This window comes from Pteronotus mesoamericanus, unplaced genomic scaffold (genome assembly GCF_021234165.1).
Source record: "Pteronotus mesoamericanus isolate MK-2021 breed Mesoamerican mustached bat unplaced genomic scaffold, CSHL_Meso_final contig_27, whole genome shotgun sequence".
Taxonomy (NCBI): Eukaryota; Metazoa; Chordata; class Mammalia; order Chiroptera; family Mormoopidae; genus Pteronotus; species Pteronotus mesoamericanus.
The window spans coordinates 20085127-20110054 of record NW_026555115.1 but is presented as its reverse complement, the minus strand read 5'-3'; the positions used below and the strand labels follow the sequence as shown (position 1 = coordinate 20110054).

The following is a 24928-nucleotide window of genomic DNA, read 5'->3' as shown; positions in this document are numbered from 1 at the left end:
GGAACCAGGGTCATGGCAGTAGAGATGGACTCATGGACATGAGGGGTATTTAAGATATAACCAATTTGAGGGTGGTGGGATATGATGAGTTCAGGTTTAAATGTATTGATTTTTGAGGTAGGATATCTAAGTGGATATGCCTAGAGCTCAAGGGAAAGATATAGACTAAAGGAGTCAATAACATATAATTGCTCATTGCAACCACAAGAATGGGTGAATTGACCCAATGAGAGTTAATAGGTATATAGAATCATGTAGCTATTTTCTTTTTAAATGTAAGTGCCCAAACACCATGCCTAAAGATTTTGATTTGATAAGTTAAAGTCAATGTCTACTCGTATAGACTGAAAAGAGAATTTGGTTTGGGACAGGGTCCTGAGAATGACCAGTTTTTAGGAGACTGCTGGGCAAGAGGAGTTCCATGAGAACAAAGTGAAAGAGGAGACAGACAACTGGGAGCCTAGAGGGCTGAAAAAGGAGGGGATGGTTATCAGTACAAATATTGGAGAGAATCAAGTAAACCTAGGACTGAGAACTATCTGTTGGGTTTAGCAGCAAGAAAGATGAGGGTCCTAGCAGCAGAAATTCAAGGTCCTGAATTAGTGCTAAATTACAGTAGGTAGAGATGAAAGTGAAATGGGCAAGCAGAGAACAGGGAAGAATTTTCAAGAAGTGTTGTGAAGGAAAGAGACAGGTGGTGGTAGCTAGAGTGGAATATGGGTTCAAAGAAGGTTTTATTTAAAGTAGTATGATTTGCACAAATTTAAAAGAGCAGAAGGGAATGGCAAAAGTTGAAAAGCAGAAAGAGAAGATGGTAGGAGTGGATGGCATTCAGAACACAAATAGACAATTGGGGTGCCTGTCTAAGTACAGGAACCTGTTAAATTCATAATGTCTAACACTAATAGAAACATGAGATACCACTTGCTATGCTCCACACTTTCTCTTCCTGATATGTTCCCCAGCATGTAAGAGACAAAACTGCTAATCTGCAGTTCCCCAGCTCATACCTCAGCGTTTCTCCAAGCTGCAAAATCTTTCTTTCTTTATACTTTTCCAACAGACTGGAAGAGTAGTTTCCCCCCTTACTGCTGCAATAGCAGTGGGGTGGAATGCAGAATAGGAATTTACTATGAATTTGACAGGCAGAAAACAATCTGTGTGGAAGTATATGCCTTCAAATTTATAAATATTAGGCTGAATCTTAGGGGCTATTTTGTACTGCACTTCAATCTGAATGAATAAATAATATTTATATGCCATTCAATGTAAGGCTATAAAACCATGATCTAAGGATTATTCCAGTTATTCAGCATAAGAAGCTATTGAATTCATTCATTTTCCTAATGTAGCATGTACCAGCATTATTGTTAAGTCCTTGTTACATGTCATTGAGGTATGTATGTATTAGATCCTGAAGTGTGGAGTAGTATAGTTACTGTGTAAACAAAATATTTTATAATAGTGATAGTTCTGTTTCAGTGTGTTTTGGTTCTTTATTACTATTCAGTGATATTAAGAATCTGTGGCCACAATTCTTCTCCTGTAGGAAAAATTTAAAAAGCACAAAGCACATGATTTGTGATAGTGAATAAAGGATCAAAAAGCTTTTTAAGAAGACCCTGTTGTCAATTCAGTTTTTAAAGGATATCAATTAAAACGTTTGTTCACTTAATAATTTATCTTCCATATTCCTATTGATGTTTATATTTTTATTTATTCATTTATCACACATTAATCAGTTAGAGGTGATGGGGATTCAAAGATAAAATAACATCCATCACAGTCTAGAAGAGTAGAACCATGTAACAGTGTATATTATAACCCAATTGTTTGGTATTCCAGCAAAGAAAAGTTGGAGAATTTAGTGTATTTGTCATAATACTGGAAATCAGATACTTCTCTTAATGGAAGATCATCTTTTCTGATAGAAAGGAAGGAGAAAGAAATGAGATTTTATGATTTCCTAAGTTTTTTGAGCTTTAAAAAAACCATTAAAAATTGGTGATTTTACCTCAAATACCACCAATTCGAAAGGATACATGCACCCCTGTTCATAGCAGCATTATTTACAATAGCCAAGAACTGGAAACAGCCAAGTGCTTATCATAGATGAGTGGATAAAAAAGCCATAGTACATTTATATGATGGAATTCTATGCAGCTGTGAAAAAGAAGGAAACCTTACCTTTTGAGACAGTATAGATGGACCTGGAAGTTATTATGCTAAGTGAAATAAACCAGCCAGAAAAAGACAAATACCATATGATCTCTTTTATATGTGGAATTTAATGAACAAAATAAACTGATGAACAAAATAGAAACAGAGGAATGGATACATGGAACAGACTAACAGCTGTCAGAGGGGAGGGAAGATGGGGGCACAGAATGAAAGAGGGTGAAAGGATTAGACAAAAGACATATATGCATGGCCCACAGACACAGACAACAGGGTAGTGATGGCCAGAGGGAAGGGAGAGTAGGGGCTTCAGGAGGGGAGCAAAGGACAACAATAAAAATTATTTTAAAAAAATGTTTTAAGCTGGTGATTTTATACCCTAGTCTTATGGATGACTGCTATTATAATTTTCTTTTTTTGCTTTCTCTTTTATCCATTGAATTATTTTTACACCTTTTGGATTTGATATAACATTAGAAAGCCAGCTTGAAAATAGGAAGTATCTTGAATGATTGGAGGAACTCTTACCACTCTTACTTGGTACTTTTTGCTGTTGCAGGGAAAAAAAAATCACCAGTCTATTTTCTTCCTATCTTTGTAACTATCAGAATTGTTGATTGAGTCAGCAGGCAACTTAAGTTGGAGTCATTTTCCTTATTCAAGGAATGAATGCGTTATCACTGCTGTGGCCTTGACAAGGACTCCTATCACATTTGTGTGAACCATGACTGTTCTCAGAAACATTTTCCCTAAAGAAGCCAACTTAGACCTTTTCAAAGAGGATTTGTTACCAGAAAACAAAACAAAAAAAACTTGCGCTTTAAGTTATAGCCAAAATGCCTTTTTTTAAGTTAGCTTAAATTGACTGACTTTTTGGGACTATGATTTAAAAAAATAAGTATATGTGGTTTTTTTACATCTGTGTAATTTTCTCCTTTTCTCCCTTTCTAGTTGGATCAACTGGTTGTGGATGCGGCAAAAGAAAAAAGAGAGATGGAGCAAAAACATTCCACCATTCAACAAAAGGTGGGAAAAGTTAAAGGAGATTCATTTCCTTTTTACACAGTTGTTTGGTTATCGGATTCAGCAAGATGCCATTGTGTTTAAACAAATACTTTGAAATGCTTTAATAATTAAATTGTGTATGTGAAGTCCTCCTTTTTTGTGAAAAGTGGAATATTTTCAGATGTTTAGGCATTTGGTTTTATTATTCCTTTACATCAAAATATTTGAAAGCCATGCTCATGAACCAGTTTAGAAACATCAGTCTGTTAGGGCCTTAACTAATTTAAAAGTGGCACTTAGTTAGAATTTAAAACATTATTTATGGTTTTAGTTATGCTATTACCGACCCCTGAGAGAGAGAGAGAGAGAGAGAGAGAGTGTGAGAGAGCGAGAGTGAGGGTGCGCGCGCCAGGTTTGGGATAGGGGCTGTGGGCAGGGTACATAGGGGTGGAGAACACCTTAGCATCAATGTGTGTGTTTGGTATTAGGACTTTCCATCTCTAAGCACTGTAAGGTAGCACTCTTCATCTCATGTGATGCTGAAATTTCACTTGCATTTCTTGTTCATTTGCCTATGCCTAAACTGATATATTTGAAATATATGTATTTATTCTCATCCGAGGATATGTTTATTGATTTTAGAGAGAGAGGAAGGGGTGGGGGAGAGAAAGAGAGAACTGTCTATGTGAGAGAGAAACATCAATCACTTGCCTCCTGTATGCTCCCCGACTGGGGATCAAACCTAAAACCTAGCTAGGAATGTGCTCTGATGGGGAGTCAAATCCCATCATATGTTTGAAACATATGAGATGATGTTTCAAACAACTAAGCCACCTGACCAGGGCAAAAATATATATTTAAATGTGAAACCAGTTTTTTTAAATCATGTATAATCAGTGATATTTTTTATGTAGTAATCTGAAAATGAAAGGAAAGAATTAGAAGTTGAATGTAATAATACAAGTATGTGACAAGATGCCTTCTAGTCTGTCACAGCAGTTGCCCTGATTAGTCATTTTCCCAGGGCGAGTTTATCAATTACATGCATGATATGTTGACCTCTGAGATTTCCCCAGATGGTGGTAAACTCAACTGCGTAATTTGTGGTAGTAGGGGACTAAGTTTGTACTTTCCCCTAAAAGGGGGGAAAAAAATAATGCCTTTTAGATTGCTTTTAGAATCTGTTACTTTGGCATTGAGCAATCAGATCAACTTATGTTCTGGTTTATTTAGAATTTAAAATACCTGTGAACTACATCTGACATAGAACATGTCAGTGGAAGAAAATGAAAATGAAATCAATAATAAAAATAAGGAAAATTTTACTGGTGATAGGTTATTAATACTCAAAGAGAAACATACCATACCATCTTTAAATTTGTTACTTCTAGCTATAGTCAAGTAAGACTTACCCCATGTTTTATTTTTGTTCAAGGTTAAATTATTTTTGGTTGGATAACTCGTTTTAATGACATTACCTTGGAAAGATTGTCAAAAATTTGGGATCAGTAATCTCTTCTTAAAGCAAGATCATGGTATTTGTAGAAACATGACTATTTGCTTAAATTATTTTATTAACATTATGCATCTGTTAATGTCTTTCCCTATTATATACACAATTCAAAAATAGTAGATTATTGCATCTAAAATTCATTTATTTGATTTCAGGTAATGCTATTTTTGCTCATTATGTATACTTACCTTTTTTTTCCTGCCCTTAAATGCTGACACAAGGCTGCATTACAGGTAAAAAAAAAAAAAAAAAAGAAGAAGAAGTGGGAATTGGGGATCCAGTCAGCTAAAAATCAAGGGAAAGTATATCTATTTACATTTTTAAGAATTGAAGTTGATCAGTTAAAGAAGTGATGCTATGCATATTCAGTTCCTGTAACTATTTTTCAAGATGTTATACCATTCCCAGCAGGCAGCACCATGTGAGAATTTCCATTGCTTCTTGCCACCTCGTTGTATTACAAGAGTTTTTAATATTTTGCCTATTTTGGTGGGTAAATACTGACATCTTATTATGGTTTTAATGTATGCTTTATTTAGAAATAGCTCAAGTACCTTCTCCTATATATCTTGTCATTTGGGTATCCTGTTTGTGAAATATTTGTTAGTCCTTTTCCTATTTTTCTATTTCGTTGGATGTTAATCAGGTCCTCCATATATTCTGAATGTAAACTCCCTTTTGGGGTATATGTGTTTTTTATTTTCATGGTGGTGTTTTTTTTTTTTTTATTAAGTCTTTTATGGGTTTTTTTGTGTGTGTATCATTTTATGTCTTGTTTAATAAATCCCTCCAAACCCACGATCATGAAGATAGATCTGTGTAATCTTCTAAGTGTTTATAGGTTTGCCTTTTATGTTTCTATCTTGAATCCATCTCTGATTGGGTTTTTGTGTGTGTTGTAAGGTAGAGATTCAATTTCCTTTTATTCTCACATTGGTAGCTAATCAGTTATTTAGAAGTTTGTTTTTTCCCTACTACTCTGTATTTTATCCTCTGTTATAGATCACATTTCCATACATGTGAGGTTGGATTCAGGCTCTTTATTTTGCTTCATTGGTTTTTTTGTCTTTACTGTGCCAATACTATGCTGTCTTAATTATATCTGACAAAGCAAAGCCTTCTACCTTATTCAAAAGTGAATTGCCTAAATTTTGCATTTCCGTATGAGTTTCAGGAGCAGCGTTTCAGGTTGCATAAAAATCACTTTTGGGATTTTGATTGTGATTGCATTGGACCTATGAATCAGTTTGGAGAAGAATTTATGTCTTCATGGCCTTGAAATATTTTTCCATTTATTTAAATTTTCTTTAATGTACTTCATAAAGTTTGATAATTTTCTTATCTTTTGTTATATTTATTCCTAGACACTTGTAAATGTTACCTTTAAATTTTTTTCACAGCTTACCTTTGTCATATGTTAAAATAAAATTAACCTTTCTGTGTTTTATAACCAGTAGTCTTGTTGCACTCTTTTTAACACTAATTTGTCTCTGGCTTCTTTGTGTACATCTTTGGATGTTCTGTGTACAAAGTCATATCATCTGCAAATAATGATAGTCATTTTTCTTCCTTTCCAGTCCTTTGCATTTTGTTTGTTATCTCGCTGGTTTGGACTTCCAACATAATCTTGAATCAAAGTGGTAATAATTGTCCTTCTTGTCTTACTTGCAATTTCAAAAGGGAAAGTTTCTATTAGATTCCCATTTTTGGCCAACTGTACGCGTGCCTTCTGTTCCCTGGACCCCACACCAAAGCTTCATGTTCCTCTGATAAGTCAGATGCCTTTAAGGTGAAAGCTAGCTTCCTTGCTGTGCTACCTTTATAGCTTCCAATTTTCACTTAATCTTTTGCTTTTGAGTATCCCTTTCTAATTTGCCAGCTTGTCAATATATTTAAATTCTAATATTATATATTTTATCCAGCATTATTAATTGCTTTCATTGTAAAGTCATATAATCTGTCACATTTTAAATACTATAAAATCTTAATTTGATATTAGTAGTAATTAAATTGAAGACAGTTTATCTCAAGAAATATAGTTGAAAATTAGAAAAATACTTACAAATGCTCTACCTTTTCAGTGAAGTCTTAATTTGATGTTTTAAGTAGCATCAGGGTTATTTAAAAAAAGCTGCTGATGTTATAAATGAAACCTTTAGAATGTTGCCAAACTCAATTGTATCTATTGCTGACTTAATCCTGCCTGCATAATTAAATAAATTAAAGCCTCAAATAAATTTTCGTGAGGGGATTAAAGTTTCTCTTTTTTTTCCCCGAAAGAAAAAGTAGGAAGAAATGTAACAATTCATTTACAGATTGTGTTTTATTTGGTTATTTCGGATTATCATGACCTATGGTTAAACTTTGGAACATGTCAGGGAAGTTTTTGTTTGTAATTCTGACTTTAGTCTGTATCCTTCTTCCATCTTCATAGATTCAGATTTGGAAGTCCCTTAGGTGATTCTCACTCTGCCACACCCTCAGTGCAGTGCCTCCATGTCCAGCCGTCTTGGCAGTGGTCATTCAGCCTGTGTAAAAATCTTCCTCAAGACAGAAATTTTACACCCTAATAGATCACATTTTAATTTTGATCATTGTTTCAGAGTAATTTTGGAATTTCTGAGACTGATTCTTTATAAAGTTTTAAATTTGAGGATAACAGCAGTCTTGCAATTTTACTAGACTACTTTGAAAATTCAGGAAATATTTTAAAAATAGAACTACTGAATTCAAAATTTCATGAATCCTTGGATTAAAATTGAGTGTGAATTTCATTCAAGTGATAATTAGAATGATTAGAATGATAGAAGAAGCTTATGAATGATTCTACAGTCCTCATAAAAAAAGTGAGCTTAACATGCCCACTTTCAGACTGTGCTTCTCCTTTGCAACACTGAATTTCATTTTAGAAAAAAATGACTATTTTATTTCAGTACTTCCAAATAGCGGAGTTACTACTCCTCTCAGATTAAAAAAGTACCGTAATAGTTACATACTTAGATATACTGGTAACACTACTTAAAAAATCCAAATTCCTTTTTTTAGTTGTTTATCACACACATCACCATAAAATATTAGAAAAAAATGAAAACGTTTTAAACACCCTGTATAATACTTAGTTGTTCTTTTTGTCTACTTGTATACATATTATTTTGTACTTTTAATCATAGTACATATACAATTTATATATTTCTTCTTTTTTAGAGTATATTCCAATAATCATCTGTGTTTTTATATTACTGCACAATAGTCCACTGAGTTGAAATGCTTTAATACGTTGAAACATTCTTCTATTATTGAACATTTAAGTCTCCCTCCTTCTTAGAATATTGTTGATGTAACCATCTTAATGCAAAATTTTTCTACCATTCAAGCTGTTTTTCTAGGATAAATCTGTTGTCTGAGCAACTTAGTCAAGTTACATGAATTTTCCTATGTGTTATTTTGTCTAGGATTTCTCCAGTGATGATTCTAAGTTAGAATATAATGTAGATGCTGCAAATGGCATTGTAATGGAAGGATATCTGTTCAAACGAGCCAGCAACGCCTTCAAAACTTGGAACAGGTAATACATTTCATATCAGTATTTTCAGGTTTTCTGACTTTTCCTGGGATTTGTCAGCTCTTTCCTTCATAGTTCTCTAAATTTACAGTCCAGAGTAATTTTCCTGAACCCAGTGCATTGAATATAAGATACCCTTCTAAGATAGGAGACCCTGAAAAGCAAGTAAAAAATGACACTAATTCTAAATTCTAAAATTTAAGCAAAGTTTAAACCAGGAAGCAAGGAGAATTTTTATAGTAATTGGTCTATACTGACTAGACCATTATAATAAATAAATTTTGAATTTGAGCTACTTTTCATGTGTTAGGAAGTAGATCTGATTACAAATTGTGTGTTGAATATAATGGGTAAATAAGCCAAGCGAACCCTCCCCCCCTTGCATTCCTGTCCTATATGATGTTTATGTACATCTTTACTCAGTGTTTGTTTATGAATTTTAAGCCAGGTGATTCTGATCTTTGCAATAATTTTTATTAACCAGGAGTTTTAGGAAATGGGTTTGTTCTTATGTGAAGTGTGTGTGCGACAGCTGGTACTCCTTTATTCTAAACTTGATAGTTACCAAAACTCTGAATTTTTTTGATGAAGTGATTTTAATTCAGTAAATTCTGTTAAATGAATGAGTGTATAAAATATTTTATTGTGTTTTCCCATGTATTAACATATTAAAGGGTTGTCTCAGGATCATCCTTCTGAATAGAAGTGATTGGTCTTTGATTCAAGGATCCTAACTTTTTGCAAAAAGAAAAAATAAGTAGACCCCTAATTGATGTGGCTCAGTTGGTTGTCATCTCACAAAATGAAATGTCAGGTTTGGTCCCCAGTCAGGGTGCATGCGAGAAGCAACCAATCAATGTTTCTTTTTCACACTGGTATTTCTCACTGCCCGCCCCCCGCCCGCGTCCCTGTTGTCCCTCCCTTCCCCCCTCTCTAGCTATAAATATAAATAAATAAATAAAATTTTTAAAAAGTAGAACAATTTTGTAATAATTGAGAGTAATATTGGGTTCTAGTTAATTGATTTTCTCTTATATTATTGGTTGGCTATTTTATTTGCTACTTGAACAATATATGTATTCACTCAAAGGCAGAGAAGGTTTTCTTTTTTTAAAATGTACATTAGCAAAATAATTAGAATTTTCTTGGTAAGTTCAGTATGTATTTTTTGTTTAAATGGAAACAATCATGCTTAAATATTTAATATATTTAGATGGATTGGTAGTGTACTTTGATTTCTTGGCGATGAGGTTATATAGAAAAAACACTCAAATTTAAGCATTTCCCTAGAATCTGGTATTACCAAATATTTAAATGATACATAGTATGTTTTATTTGAAATAACTTTTCTTTACCTGAGAATGAACATAAACTGGAAAGAATAGTGATTGTACATGATATTAAGCCTGAGTTATGTAAAACTTTAAAAGTAATATATGTATATAGAAGGACCAGCTAACATGGTCTGGTTAGAAATAATGTTACTAGCTATTGTAAAGTGAAAATGAAAAATTAAAACTCTGTTTTCTAAGCTGTATAAAGTAAAACAATAATCATCTAGCCTTCCCTGGCAAATTTCCATAGCCAGAATAGGAAGTGAAAATACAAAATAGTGTGATTATCAAATTTTTATAATAAAGATATCTCAATCAATACAGTTTCCTGAGGTAATGTTTGAATTTTTGACCTTCAGATTTCACAACCTGCTTAGAGTTTAACACAGTGAAAATACAATAAACCCATGGAAACTATACTGTTACGTTAAGAAGAAAGAAATTAACTTTCATGGAACACTCCAGTGAGAAATGATCTCAGACTTGAGTAAAGCACAGTGTTAGTGGAAAATTGCATTACCAATTAGGACAATAGAAAAAAATGAATTCTGATTTAAGCATGGGCCTTTTTATTTACTTGTTTCATGAATTTTGTTAATTAGCATAGATATTAAAATGTAACTAAAATGAAGTTGGAAGTAATTATTAAATTCTCTATTGTAGACATATTACCTTCCACTTGCAAAGCAGAAAAGATAAGTACCTTCAGAAATGAGGCTGCTTTACAAATGGTATGCCATCTATATGTAATGGGATGACATTTGTTGATTCAAATGGTAGATTGTAGTTCAACACCCTAATTGTTAGTAAAGAAATGGAGATGCTGAGAGATGGTTGTTCATTAAAGGTCACACAGCTGAGTTGTGACAAAATTGAGGCCCAAAATCTACCATGTTTTAAAACTTGATATGGAAATTCCAAGCAATCTATATTTTGATTAAATAAGATACTTCAGCTATTAAAAAATATTTTAGAAACTATTTTTAAAAACCTTCCTAGTCCATTTTTGCATTATTAGGAAATACTATGGATAGAAAATTAATTTCATTTTCATGTACTTTTAAAGAACATTTTGATGAAAACACTGGTAAAAAGCAGATTTGTAGGAATAGAACATATAGACATTATTTAAAACTCTTTCACAAACACAAAAGCTAAAGTTAAATTTTGTAATAGAAGTCTTAAATATTTTCTAGGTTATAGGCCAATAACTATAAAAGGGAAAGGAAAGAGAAAAGTAATCTATTAAATATTATTTAGAATTTTCTTTACTTTTTAATCTTAAAATTTTGGAATGTATCTAAATTTCTTATATAAAGTTTATTAAAAAAACCCGAATCTCTGGAAATACTTGCAAATAATTTTTATTTACCTATATATGGCTGTAGTGTCTGACCTATTTCTCCAATTAGTTCTCGATCCCATTTGATTTAACGTAGTCTACTAGCTTCTGAATAAAAGACTGTGTATTTATATTTGTGCCTTAACTTTAAAAATCCAAGTCCTGCTATTAAACAAAGATTTCTTTTGCCTACTGTTTAAGTTTTATTTTGTTTTGTGTTTAGATTGTTTGTGCATTAGTTTTAGAGGAACATTTTTTGTCATAATCACCACAGGTACCAATCATATGATGACAAATTTGCCATTATTTATAGTTTTATAGAATAGTGGCATATAATATTTTCAAAATCAACTTTTTCAAAAGACCTTCCTGAGGGAAATATGAATTTGACAGATTTAAAACCTGACCTTGTGTTTCATAAAATCCTTCTTGAAAGCATTATTCTATAACCTGAAATTTAACTGAAGAGATCATATTTTGTGTGACGTGGTTAAGTAGCATAAGGAGTGAAATGTTTTATATCTCATGAATTGTTTAGCTTGTTTCTGATTGGTTATAGATTTCTGGTTCTTGGTGTCTCCTAAGATTTTTATATGGCTGTAGTATATATACTTTCTGAAGACATGTGAGATCTACCAAAATAATATTTCTGTATCAGGCCATTTTCTCATTGTGGCAGCTTTACTTCAGGCTCAAATCAGTGCTAGATGGATTACTAGTACCTATATTTCTCTTTAACTTTTCATGATAAATTCAGAAAGGATGAATAAACAAGGAAAATAATTACATATTAACATTTTTAGTCATAAGCTGGTAAAACTAATAAAGCTGAATAATTACGTGCTATGCTCAGTCTTTGTAACTAGATAATAAAGCCAAAAGCATAAAATGTATTATATAATTTCTGAAAGCAAAGTATTGTATATGCTGCTATAGATATAAATGTTTAGTTTTGACTTTTTTAAAAATAAGAAATGTATACATGGATTAAAGATGAACTCTACTTATGTGTAGCCTTAGAGTCTCTGCTATCATTTAATGAAAATGGGGTGAGCACAAAGGTAGGTTTATTTGGCTGATATTTTATAATCACTGAAATTCTTAATTAGTGATTCCACTTATGAAAAATTTTTATTTGTCTCAGGTTTACATAGATACATCTGTAGTGATATATAAGGAACAGATTATTAAGATGAAGAAAGTACTATATCTATATTTAATAGCTATGGTGATAGAGGCCTAAAATAATAGTAGAGGTATGCCCAAGTATGCTAAGTCCTACTGGAACACTCTATACCATAATACTTGAACTAAATTTTTGAATATTTCAGAAATATTATTGTTTCAGATTCCTAAGAGTTGGAATTAATTGTTCATGTGTATGTATGTATAATATGTGAAAATAATGCAACAGATATTTTTTATTATTTTTTTAGGTTAAAAGCTTAAGCTTGTTCCTTTAATTCTTGCTTTATTTTCATATCATGCTAGTCCTTGCTTATTTTGCACATTTGCGTTTTCATTCTTTTACCACCTTTCCCTTATGTTTTAATCCTGCCCCATTTTTTCACATGACAGGAAAAAGCCCGATCATATCAGGTACCAAATGGCTTTCTTCCCCTCACCCCCCACCTTACTCCAATTTCCTCTTTGGCACGAAAAAGCTCATAATTAACCTGCACTTCATTTGGATTACTTGCAATGGATATAAAGTCTCTTATGTTTTAAATTGGAGGAAAGATGTCAACATCTTTTCTGAGGAACAAAATTATATTTTTTCATTGCCCATCTCAATTTATTTTAATCTGGAAAGGAACATTTGATATGTTTTAGTTACTCAAAGAATATTATACATGAGTAATATGATACCTTTATTTTTTTAAGGGAAATAAGCTAGTAAAAGCTTTTCAAAAATGTAAACAGTAACTAGGAATTAGTCTCCTTGGTAATAACTGTATTGGTTATGTTGAAAGGGAAACATTGTCAGTTCCTAGATTTTTTTGGTTGTTTTGTTTACCATTTTGGTCTTTTTCTCTTGAAAAATAAAATAAAATTTGAAATAAAGGAGCATTAAATGTTCAGACCTCTAATTTTGTTTAATATTTGCCTATTTTGCACCTATATAAATGTGTGCATGAATCCATTATCTGTATAATTTTAGTGAAAAAGTCTTTACCAATTTAGAAGCTTGACTTTTACCCATGTGCTTAATTTCAAGTATAGTTCTTAGACTAGTGATCTAACAGGGTAAAAACTAATTGATTTATTTTTTTAAATATATTTCTCTTTCCCCCAAGTTTGTCATCTGAAAAGCTTTCCTTGATATTTACAATTTAATAATATTTAATTGTTTATTAATATAATATTTTAGTCACAAATCTTCATTATATTGAGCTACTTCAGTTTGAGATATAAAGTCGTGTCTTATTTTCCTTAATGAACTGAGAAATTTTCCTTTTCAAAACACTGTCTTATATAAGTTTTGGCTTTGTGACAGCTTCTGAATCTTGTAGAATATGCTGTAGTTGTAAGTACAGTGCTTTCCAAAATTTGTCGTTTTTATTGTTTAATTGCCTTCTTTAAGTATCTTCAAATTGCAGGTCACATGAACTTAAAATATTAAGTATTTTTTTGTGTTCCATAGGAATATATAAACTGTCTCATTTTTCCTTTTAATAAAAATATTAATAACTAGGATTACTCTGTAGAGCAGTTAAAAATTATATTCCATTTTACTTACCTGATTAAAATCTTGATCAATGCAAATGAGTATAGTTAGCTCTTTCATTTTTTTTTTAATGGCAGAGGAGGGGAGTTAGTGTCATAAGATACACAGATTATAGTAATTGAAAAATTTTTTTCTACCTAGGAACATTATGGTTTTATTTCGTAGGAGGAATTGCCAGATTAAGATAGCTTTATGGTGTCTTCCTAGAGCATACAAAAACTCATGATATGAGAAAGTCACCAGAAACAGAGAGACAGTAGAGGAACTAGGTTTCAAAAATTTGTATGATCTGTAAAATTAATAATCAGAAAATGATCTCTGACAAAAAAAAAGTGTTTTTAATTTAATATCTTGTTATTTGTTTTAGAGGTTTTGATCCTAAGATGCAGCAGGTCAAAATAAATTTATTTTTTGAAGACCCCAGAAGAATGAAAAGCTTACATGGTTGTATGGGTGTTTTTCTATTGTGCAGTAAAACTCTGTGTAGTTTTTCATCAACTTAGATAATATGATTACTATAAAACATAAGGATTTTTATTAATATAGTTCATCCTACCTCAAATGCTTTTTTAAAAAACACTTCAATCAATATCAGAGATTGTTTCCATTGCATGTCATCCTCTGTGGCAGGGCTGCACCTTTTTGTTTGTTTGTAGGTATTTCCTTTAACATTTCTAACCAGCTATGTGTCCCAAAGCACAGAAACCCAGAAGTTCTTCCTTTTCTAGCCTGCCTCCTGATGATTTGCATTTAGAGGCAACCTACTTAGTTTTATCTAGATGCTAATTTAACAAATCTCTATTTTAATGGTAAAAGTTATACCTTTTTTTAAAGTAGCAAGAAAACCTAATAATCTGTCTAGCTTAAAAATAGAAAAGTGTCTAATCATTTCCTCATCTTTGGAGAATTAACTTACCAGTAACTTTTAAAAATAGAAATTATAAATATGTCTATATACAATTTCTAGTGCTTTTGATTAGTATCAATGAAAAGGTGGAATCTCTATCTGCTAATAGATTAATAACTAATGTTTACAATAGAAATCATCTCACATGTAACTAATTTTAAAATAATGACTCATTTTGTTTTACTTTTCATGCTTGATGAGAATTTTTGCTTTTATGAATGGCTTTTGGCTGGGTTTTTTTTCTTTCCTTTTTTTTTTTTTTTTTTTTGGTAAGTCTTTAGGTCCTTTTACTGTTTTAGTATAATTAGAAGTAGTAAATTTGTCATTAAGTAGCTTAGATTTTTCATTAAAAGAAGATTGCAAGTAAACTGTTTGCCTAATAATTTACAGTAATGAGCAGGACAATATAAATAGTTGGATGACTCATTTTTAATAAGTTTGATTATTCAGCTTATATGATTATATGAAAGTAAGGCCAAATGAATTGGTAATTGTCTCCTGTTTGATAGCAGTTGTAAAACGATGATTTAATTTTGTTTTGCTTAACAAATAAAACACTTGCTGAATTAGCTCCAGAAAGGTTGAAAACAAAGCATCATTTATTTCGATGTTTTACTGTATACAGATGGGTGGCATTACTTACAGTATAAATTTATTTCTACTTTATAATGAAAGCAATTATTTTAGGAGAAAGATTCTGTTATTTTTGAGAAACATAAAAGAAATAAATTTTTTAAAACATTGTTTGGTGATACCATAAAAAGATAGTTTTTGTTAGGATTCAAATTTCTAAATATTAATCAAAACATAGTTTTACTTTCCTAATCTGTGTTTTTAAAATTGTTTAAAGTTGTTTTTTACTTGCAGTAATTTCATTGGCATCAGTTTATATAAAGCAAAACAATATACTTCTCAACATGTGCTTACCGTAAACTGATTTTCTAGTACTTCCCAAAATATTTCATTCCTAACAACAACTGAACTAAATTGTGTTTGTGAAAATGTAATCTATTTTGTATTTATTTAGACGCTGGTTTTCAATACAGAACAATCAGTTGGTTTACCAGAAAAAGTTTAAGGTATGTCTTTTGTTAAGTGATTAAGTGAAAAGTCTTCAGTGAGTCCCCAGTTTGGGTTCTTTATCTGTTTGTCTTGGGAAAGCATTGAAGTCCATAAATACTCATGTGTATGAAATTACTGTTTACTAGCTTTATGTTTGGGTGTGTATAAGCGCATTCGGAAGGGGAAAATATCAGCATTTGATACTTAAATTCAGAGTGATTTTGAAATCCTAATTCTTAATTCTTAGCTTTGAGATGGACTTTTTTCCTGTCCCAGGATTATTACTTTTTTTCTTCTTATGCTTCTTTGTCTCTTTGTGTGACAGGAATAATAGAACCGTTTCACAGTATTTTTTTTTTTTTTGACATTTTAGAAAAGGATGCCTTTTAAGAAGTATCACCTCATGGGCACAGGTGATAATATAGAAAAGTTAGAAATGACATTAACATGTAACCTTGAAGTAATTTAAATAAAACCTTCTAAATTCGTTAATACTGTTTTTATAGATTCATTTTTCTGAACCTTAAGGGTGAGGAATTTTTATTTTTTGGAAAGGCATACTGAAATCACATGTGATGTTGAGAATGTGGCAACTCACTTCCCTCCCAAGTAAAGTCCAAATGTGCTGTCTTTACATCTTTGAACATTTCCCTCTGAAGGTACTGACCCTTGTCCCTCCCCAGTGTACCTAGACTTCTCTGCCCTCTCTCTCCTGTCACCAGCCTTGTTGGTGTTTACTCAGAAGACTGCAGTCTTCTGAGGTGCCCAGTGGCCCAGGAGAGACCATGGGAGGTTTGCTTTATGTTTAAGGAGGACATTGAAATGGTCTGTAGACACCATGCAAAGCATTGAAGATTTTGTTTCCTTCACATGAACCTTTGTAATCCTTCAAATAGTTGATGTTGATGCTCCCAGCTTTTTTCTTTTTTTCTTTTTCTTTTTATTCTGAATGTACTGGTAACCTGTGGTATATTTTTTTCTATTTCCTTGTGACCATTCTTTTTTTCCTTTCCTCCCTTTCCCTTATTATCCCTGTCTCTTCCCACCATGCACAGATAAATTTAATCTATAAACTTCTTAATCTGATACACAGAGTATGTATGGTGGCTTGATTTTTACCTAGTTAGCCTTTATTAATGATATATTCAGCTGTAAATTTGAAATAATCACCTTTACTCTTGAGGTGACACAGTCCAAAGTTTTACTTGTTTGGTTCTGTGATTGCAGATTTTCTCCCACACTAACCGTTTATTCTAACAATTTAGTCCATGCTTTTTTAAGTACTAGAAAATGATAAAAACCTTTTTCATTTTCTTAGGCATTTTTAGAAGGATATATAGCCTTTTTTTTCAGTTATGTAAAACTTGACTCATTAAAGGCTTCTTTTTTGGAGGAAAGTAGTTTTTATTGTATGTGAGTAAAGCCCAGAAGTGTAATGTATGTGGAAGAAAATTAACAGGAGACTAACTTTTATTGAGCACCTGCTAATTAATTACCAAGTGTTGGACTAGGCTTCAGCTATTTCATTTCATTCTTATACAGCAATTTTATGAGGCAGGTAAAAGTATTAACAGGGCAGAATTACCTTTATTTGTTATATCTATGTAGATAACTCCTGTCTCTAATCTAAAATAAAAAATATATAAATCTTTAAAATTAGACCATTTATTCCAAAATATTTTTAAGTATTATTGGTAGTAGTATTTAAAACCTAGATTGGTAAATATGGGAGTTCTGTTTCCTTATTGTAGGATAATCCTACTGTGGTAGTGGAAGATCTAAGGCTCTGCACAGTGAAACATTGTGAAGACATAGAACGGAGATTCTGCTTTGAGGTGGTCTCCCCGACAAAGTGAGTGGTTCTAAAGAATTTGAGAGTTGCTATTATGTTTCTATAGTTTGTCTTAAAGAACTTTCCAGAGTAGAGAAATATTTGGGTTTCACTTGTGATGCTGTGTACTAAAGAGAAAAAAAGTGTTTAAAAGTAAATTTTATTAATTAGTGATTACAGGTATTATAGTCAGAAATTTCTGAAACTTCTTTCCAGTATCATATGTTCTTTAAATTCCATAAAGATTATTGATGAAAACTTTGTAGCTGTCATGGATGACGAACTGAACTCATACCAGATTAATTTTTTGATAACTATCATTTTATATTCAATAGAAAAATGTAATATTTATATGGTAAATTTAAAGTTTGGGTTTTTTTAATGTGCAGGAGTGGGTGATTTCTTTCCAGTAGGTAACTTATTTCGTTAATACCTTGATTGCTTAATGAACATACTCTGTCCTAAAGACAGATGAAAGCCTTTCAACAGATATGATTATTTTTGTTAAAAAATTACTAAGTAGCAAAGTGAGCAAAAAAATATAAACATTATTATTGTTGTTGTTATTATAATGGGGGGGTTAATTTGGTGACTAAGAAAACAATGTTATTTCCTTTTAGAAGTTGCATGCTTCAGGCAGATTCTGAAAAATTGCGCCAGGCATGGATTAAGGCTGTTCAGACCAGTATTGCTACTGCTTATAGAGAGAAGGGTGATGAATCGGAGGTTAGTAAACAATACTGCAATACCAGATGTTATATTGCCAAAAGTTTTTTATTTTAGTTGCAATGTTGTGTAATTATAACATTCTTTAAATTTTTTTAAATTGATGTATAATTGACAGGTGACCTTATATTAGTTTTAGGTGTACAACATAATGATTCAATATTTGTATATACCACAAAATGATCACCACAGTACATCTAGGTACCATGTGTCACCCTACATAGGAACAAAAAAATTTTTCTTGTTCTCACAAGATATTTTAAGTTTATTCTCTTAGCAACTTTCAAATATACTATATAGAATTATTAACTATAGTTAACACACTATACATTTTATTCATGGCATTTAATTTATAACTAGGTGTTTGTATCTTTTTTTGTTTTTAGATTTTATTTATTTATTTTAAGAGAGACGGGAAGGGTGAGAGAAAGAGAGAGAAGCATCAATGTATGATTGCCTCTCACACCCCCCAGCTGGGAACTTGGCCAGCAACCCAGGCATATGCCCTGACTGGGAATTGAACCAGCAACCCTTTGGTTTGCAGGGCAGCACTCAATCCACTGAGCCACAACCAGCCAGGGTGGCATTTGTATCTTTCGACCCTCTTCACCCATACCATTTTTTTAAAATGGAGAATAATTTTTTCTGAATTGAAATGGATTTTATTTTTAAAGTCTAGGTTCAACTTCTCTTTTGTTTACTTCACTTTACCTATCATATTACTTTAATATTTCAATATACGGGGTCTGTCCAGAAGGTATCGAGCCATGCAATATGAAAAATAGAGACATTTGTTGAAGAAGATACAGAATACAAGAAACATTGACATAGGACAATGACATCTCAGTCCCCTTCAAAAGAGGCACCTTGGGACCTCACACAGTTCTCCCAGTCATCATCAGCTGTCCCATCGTATTTTCCTGAATCTCATTGACCATGTGAAATCTCTTCCCTTTCAAAGGTGATTTTAGTTTTGGGAAAACCCAGAAGTTGCAGGGCACCAAATCTGGGCTATAAGGGAGCTGAGTCACATGGGTGATTTGATGTCTTGCCAAACAACTGTACACAAGATGTGATGGATGAGCAGGCATGCTGTCGTGAAGAAGCTGCCAATTACCAGGTGTCCACAGCTGCAGCCTTCTGAATCATCTGAATAGTTTCCACAGAGGACTGTTCAAGCTTAATGAAAAATCTGACGCAGATTTGTTGCTTTACTCACTCAGTCATTTTTAATGCAATGGCCACACAGTACACATTCTCACTCAGCAGCATCTGTTGCCCCCACTGACTAGTACAGTGAAGTTGTCATTGTTTATGCATGTACATTCCAGTCCACTCTCCTTGGCTGTCAGGTTACATTGATACCGCGCAAACTGTTCTTGTTACATTAACAATCGCAGGACTTTCTCGAGACAGACCTTGTATTTACCCATTTTTCAGCTCCTAAAATTTTGTTGCTTTTATTTTCTTTCCTGTTATCCCTGTTCTTGTGGGTAAATCTCTTTTTTTATGAAAAAAATACTCAAGTTTTAAAAAGTAGATTACAGATATCATGTCCTTCCACACCTAATAGTAATTTTTTTAATATCATCTATCACCCAATCTATATTTGGATGCTCCCAGTTGTCTTAAAAATGTCTTTGACAGTCTGTTGTAAAAGTAGGATCTTATCTATGACTGCATTGCATCTGGTTATGTCCCTCATATCTTTAGAACATACCCTTTTTTACAAGATAATTATTTACTAAAAAAATCAGGTTAGTTTTCTGTAGAATTCCATCTCATAAGATCACATTGTAGGTGATATACATGCTTCATGTTGTAACAGGAGACAAATGTTTGGTTATCCAACCATTAGGAATGCTGAGATCTGACCTCTGCTGTGAAGATGAAGTGGATACATTGGATTAGGGAAATGACAATATCAATCCCTCCATTGTAAAGTTATATTTTCTCCCTTGTTCCCAGTCTATTTTGTTACTTTGTATAACACATCTACTTGTATTACTTTTACTGCCACGCCCCACCCAAGATCTACTACCCCATCAACTATTCATCTAATGGTTTTACAACTGAGTTTGTTATTTCATTAGGAGTTGCAAAATGATGATTTTCTAATTCTGTCACCTCATCTACATTTATTAACTTGCATTCTTATGTGAAATACACCTTTTTTTCATCACCTGGAGCAATTCAATTACTATAATTAAATGCTTAATCTTTTGCTTTTAATTACCACATTTGCTTAATTTTTAGCTACTTAAGTGGCAACAGTTATCTAGTTTTGGGGGAGCTAGAAACATGAATTTTTGTAAATACAGTGGGTCCCAGTTACTTGCAATGATTACTCTTTTTGGTGATCAAAATAACACCTTTTTGTTCAATAAAGACCCTAGGTAGTGCCTTTTGAAAAGTGCTCTATTTTTTAGCAGAATTTTGAGAGGAAATAAAATTAGGGATGCATCCACATCATCTTGAAGAAGTTGGTGGCATTGCTGAAATAACTGGGTTATGCAGAATAGTATACTAGAAATAGTAGGGATTGTGGGACAAATAGGGATAGAGCTAATTTAAAAACCTGTGTAAGCTTGTACCTAGAATACTCTCACATACTTTAGAGTCTCAGTAAAAATACTAGCACAGTTAAATTCATAATAAGTAAATACTACGGTATAGATAGGACTTAACTTTTTAAAAATTGGTGAAGATAGCTTAACGGGAGGGTACAGAAGTGTTGAGAGTATTCAGTTATTGTGACAAAGGCAAATTCCATCATGCAATAAACCTTTCAAGTCAGAGCACATGGCTAAAGGCATTGCCTATTACTAAAGGGCTTTTATTGAACAAAAAGATGTGATGATTTTGATCATCAGAAAGAAGAATGGGGGTGATGGGTGTCATGTCCAGGCCTGTGTTTCTTGAGGTGGCTTGCCCAACATCTGCTGTATTAGTGCACTTTGCTTTCAGCTTCTCTAATTTGGTGCAAAAGCATTAGCTTATAGAGTAAACTTAAAAATAAACCAAATGATTGCTTCATTATATTAAGAGCCTTTCCCTGTATGATAATTGCTTATGAGTTAATTCACATTATCGAACATGTTCTAGTAAAAGATTTTCTTTTTTAAAAATTTGAAATAACCTCAAACTTACAGTGAAGTTCCAAGTGTGGTACAAATAACCTTTTCCCCTGAACCATTTGAGCGTACCTAAGTTGCTAACATGATGGTCTGTCACCCACTAGTTCTCTAGTATCAATACTTCCCACAGCATAGGACATTCTCCTATATGGTCATGGTATAGCCATCAAAGTCAAGAAATGAGCATTGATACATTACAGCCATTTGATTCCCAAATATCATTAAGTTTTAACAGTTTTCCCAGTAATGTTCTTTATGGCAAAAAGATCCAGTCCAGAAACACAGGTAGCATTTAGTTGCCATGACTTTTCAGTTTCTGTTAGTCTTACTTTGACCTTCTTGACCTTGACAGTTTTTAAGATTGTAGACTAGTTATTTTGTAGCATGTCCCTCAGTATGGGTTAATTTGATGTTTACTCACAAGGCTATGCATCTTTGGCATGAATATTATATAAACATCTCTCTCTTCTTCTCACTGCATCCTCTAAGGTGGCCTTTGATTTTGATTTGTCCCATTATTGGTGATATTACTTGGATATCTTGATTAAGGTGGTGTCTGCTAGACTTCTTTACTGTAAAGTTTCCTTTATAGGTAGTAAATATTTTCTGGGGGAGGTACTTTGAGACTATGTGAATATTGTTTCTTATCAAGCTTTAATTTTTTTATTATGTCAGTATACACCCCTATTTTATTCATTGTGTTAAAATCCATTACTAATATTATTTGTTTTGTTCCTCAGATCAACCCAAGTTTAGCCAATAGAGAGCCCTGGCTTCTGTGTTCTTTCAACATGGTCCCATCAGTCTTTGAGTTCTTCCTTATTTTGTAGCATGATGAGATGTTTCAGGGTCATTTTGTACTTTCTCTGCACCAGTTCTGAAATCGGCAGTTTTCAACTATGTGTGTGTGTGTGTGTGTGTGTGTGTGTGTGTATGATACAGATGTGTACACATTTACATCTGTATTTCTTTATATATCTATTTATATTGAAAACCATTAGTGTGCCTATTGGTATCTCCAATTTTAATCTGGTACAAAAGAGTTTATTCTAATTCTCTGGTTTTCTTATGAGTAACTTCTTTCTCAGCAGTGAGAAATCTGGCTCCCATTAATTTTAACCTGTTTATTTGTATGATCAGTTCCTCTTGTATATAACCAATGTCCTTTCTCTGCTACCAAGCTGCCACCTCACCCCACTCTGGCTATGGCACCTCACACTGTGGCACTCCTGCTCCACACACCCTTTCTTCCTCAGGCTCTTACTTCCTTTGCTGGGCTGCTGCCCTATGCAGGTACCCTCCTTATCCTGCTAGGAATCCAACAAACTGCATGGTGTCACTTTCATTTGAAGATACGCTCCTCACCCAGCCCAGTTCTTTCTAGAATTCCATATCCCCACACTTTTTTTTTTTTTTTTTTTTTTTTTTTTTTGGCTTGGCCCACCTAATGGCTATTGAATTGACTTTTCCGGAAGGTCAAGGCAAGGGCCAAATTATACTTCTAATTATTCTATACTAAAATACTGGCTTATTGGAATGTTTTTAAACTCAAACACTTTTTCAACCATATCTTTAATTACTTAGAATCCCCAAACTACATCTTTGTGTTTAGTTATTGGTATAGACTTTGCTGTGAACTTAAAAAAATTAGATTTTTGTTTATGCCACCTTTTGCTTTTCCTAGTAACCTATGACATTTTTAGCTACTGAGTATTCTAATTGTTGATTCACTCTGTAATTATAATTATGTAATCAGTCTGTTCTTTAGTAAAAGGCTATACCATTTCCAGTTTTTCAATTTATTGATTGAAAGCTTTCATTTGGAACGTGTAATATGCAACATGATATTATAATCTTTTTTGAAACAAAAACAAATAATTTTTCGTCCTTTTAGAAGCTGGATAAGAAATCATCTCCATCCACAGGAAGTTTGGATTCTGGAAATGAGCCAAAAGATAAATTATTGAAAGGAGAAAGTGCACTGCAGCGAGTCCAGTGTATCCCTGGCAATGCCAGCTGCTGTGACTGTGGTCTGGCAGACCCACGGTGGGCCAGCATCAATCTGGGCATCACCTTGTGTATCGAGTGTTCTGGGATTCATCGGTGGGTATGCCTGCCCAAGCTGAGAGACTTCTTTTGGATAAACGTGCATTGTAAATTACCATGTCCCATTGAATAGAGGGCCTTTTCTAATTGCCTAATTTGACTGCCAGTCTATATCTTTTTTATCTTTTGTAAAATGGATACAGTTCTCGTTTGTGAAGAGCTTTTGAGGACTTTGGTTCACCAGTCATTGAAATCAGAAGTTATATTTCTAATTATTATACATGTTGAGGGTTATAGTAGAGACTTTCACATAGTAAGAGTAAAGTAATTTGCATAATTACCAAATAGAGATTGATAATTTAATATATTCACAAAGTCTTTTTTCCCACTTAGGAGTCTTGGAGTTCATTTTTCAAAAGTACGTTCTTTAACTTTAGACACCTGGGAGCCTGAACTTTTAAAGGTAAAATAAATATTTACTTAAAATTTCATATTTTTACATCAATAGGAATTTAGATTGTTGGCTGACAAATGTCTAAGTTTTTTTTTTAAGTATATTTTATTGAGTATGCTATTACAGTTGTCCCTTTTTTGTTTTGTTTTGTTTTGTTTTGTCCCCATCCGCCCATACCCCTTTCCATCCAGCAAACCACGCCCCACTTAGTTCATGTCCATGGGTCATACATATAAGTTCTTTGGCTTCTCCATTTCCTGTACTCTTCTTAACTTCCCCCTGTCTATTTTGTACCTATTAATTTTCCTTCTTAATCCCTGTACCTGTTCTTCCGTTCCCCGTCTTCCCACACCCTGCTAATAACCTTCCATATGATCTCTATATATATGATTCTGTTCCTCTTCTAGTTGTTTACTTAGTTTGTTTTTGTTTATTAGATTCAGTTGTTGATAGTTGTGAGTTTGTTGTCATTTTACTGTTCATAGTTTTTATCTTCTTTTTCTTAAGTAAGTCCATTTAACATTTCATATAATAAGGGCTTGGTAGTGATCAACTCCTTTAGCTTTACTTTGTCTGGGAAGCACTTTATCTGCCCTTCAATTCTAAATGATAGCTTTGCTGGATAGAGTAATCTTGGTAGTGGGTCCTTGCTTTTCATGACTTTGAATACTTCTTGCCAGTCCCTTCCAGCCTGCAAAGTTTCTTTTGGAAATCATCTGATAATCTTATGCGAACTCCTTTGTAGGTAACTCTCTTATTTTCTCTTGCTGCTTTTAAGATTCTCCCTTTATCTTTATTATGATGTGTCTTGGCGTGATCTTATTTGGGTCCAAATTGTTTGGGATTCTCTATGTTTCCTGGACTTGTGTGTCTATTTCCTTCACCAAAGTTTTCATTATTTTTTCAAATAAGTTTTCAATTTCTTGCTCTTCCTCTTCTTCTGGCATCCCTATGATTTGGATGTTGGCACTGTTGGAAATGTCCCAGAGTCTTCTTATTCTCTCCTTGTTTATTTGAATTCTTGTTTCTTCATTCTATTCTGGTTGAATGTTTATTTCTTCCTTATGTTCCAAATCGTTGATTTGAACCCTGTCTTCCTTTGT

General features: G+C 32.9%; 2 protein-coding genes across 4 annotated transcripts in view; both read left to right on the top strand.

Annotated features, from left to right (window-relative positions):
- APOD (apolipoprotein D) overlaps window positions 1-4945 on the top strand; it is a 251879-nt gene extending 246934 nt beyond the window's left edge. The window contains exon 6 of the transcript XR_008529288.1: window positions 4930-4945. The gene's annotated coding sequence lies outside the window, so the exon portion shown is untranslated. The remainder of the gene's footprint in view (window positions 1-4929) is intronic.
- The window catches only part of ACAP2 (ArfGAP with coiled-coil, ankyrin repeat and PH domains 2), a 168655-nt gene that overhangs the window by 126261 nt on the left and 17466 nt on the right, over window positions 1-24928 (top strand). For 2 of the 3 annotated variants that reach the window (XM_054575093.1, XM_054575095.1), the window contains exons 9-16: window positions 3130-3204; window positions 8149-8261; window positions 12513-12533; window positions 15597-15648; window positions 17383-17483; window positions 18083-18188; window positions 23220-23428; window positions 23765-23834. In XM_054575093.1, the coding sequence (XP_054431068.1) occupies window positions 3130-3204; window positions 8149-8261; window positions 12513-12533; window positions 15597-15648; window positions 17383-17483; window positions 18083-18188; window positions 23220-23428; window positions 23765-23834 (747 nt within the window). The remainder of the gene's footprint in view (window positions 1-3129; window positions 3205-8148; window positions 8262-12512; window positions 12534-15596; window positions 15649-17382; window positions 17484-18082; window positions 18189-23219; window positions 23429-23764; window positions 23835-24928) is intronic. The other variant, XM_054575094.1, reaches the window with a different exon arrangement.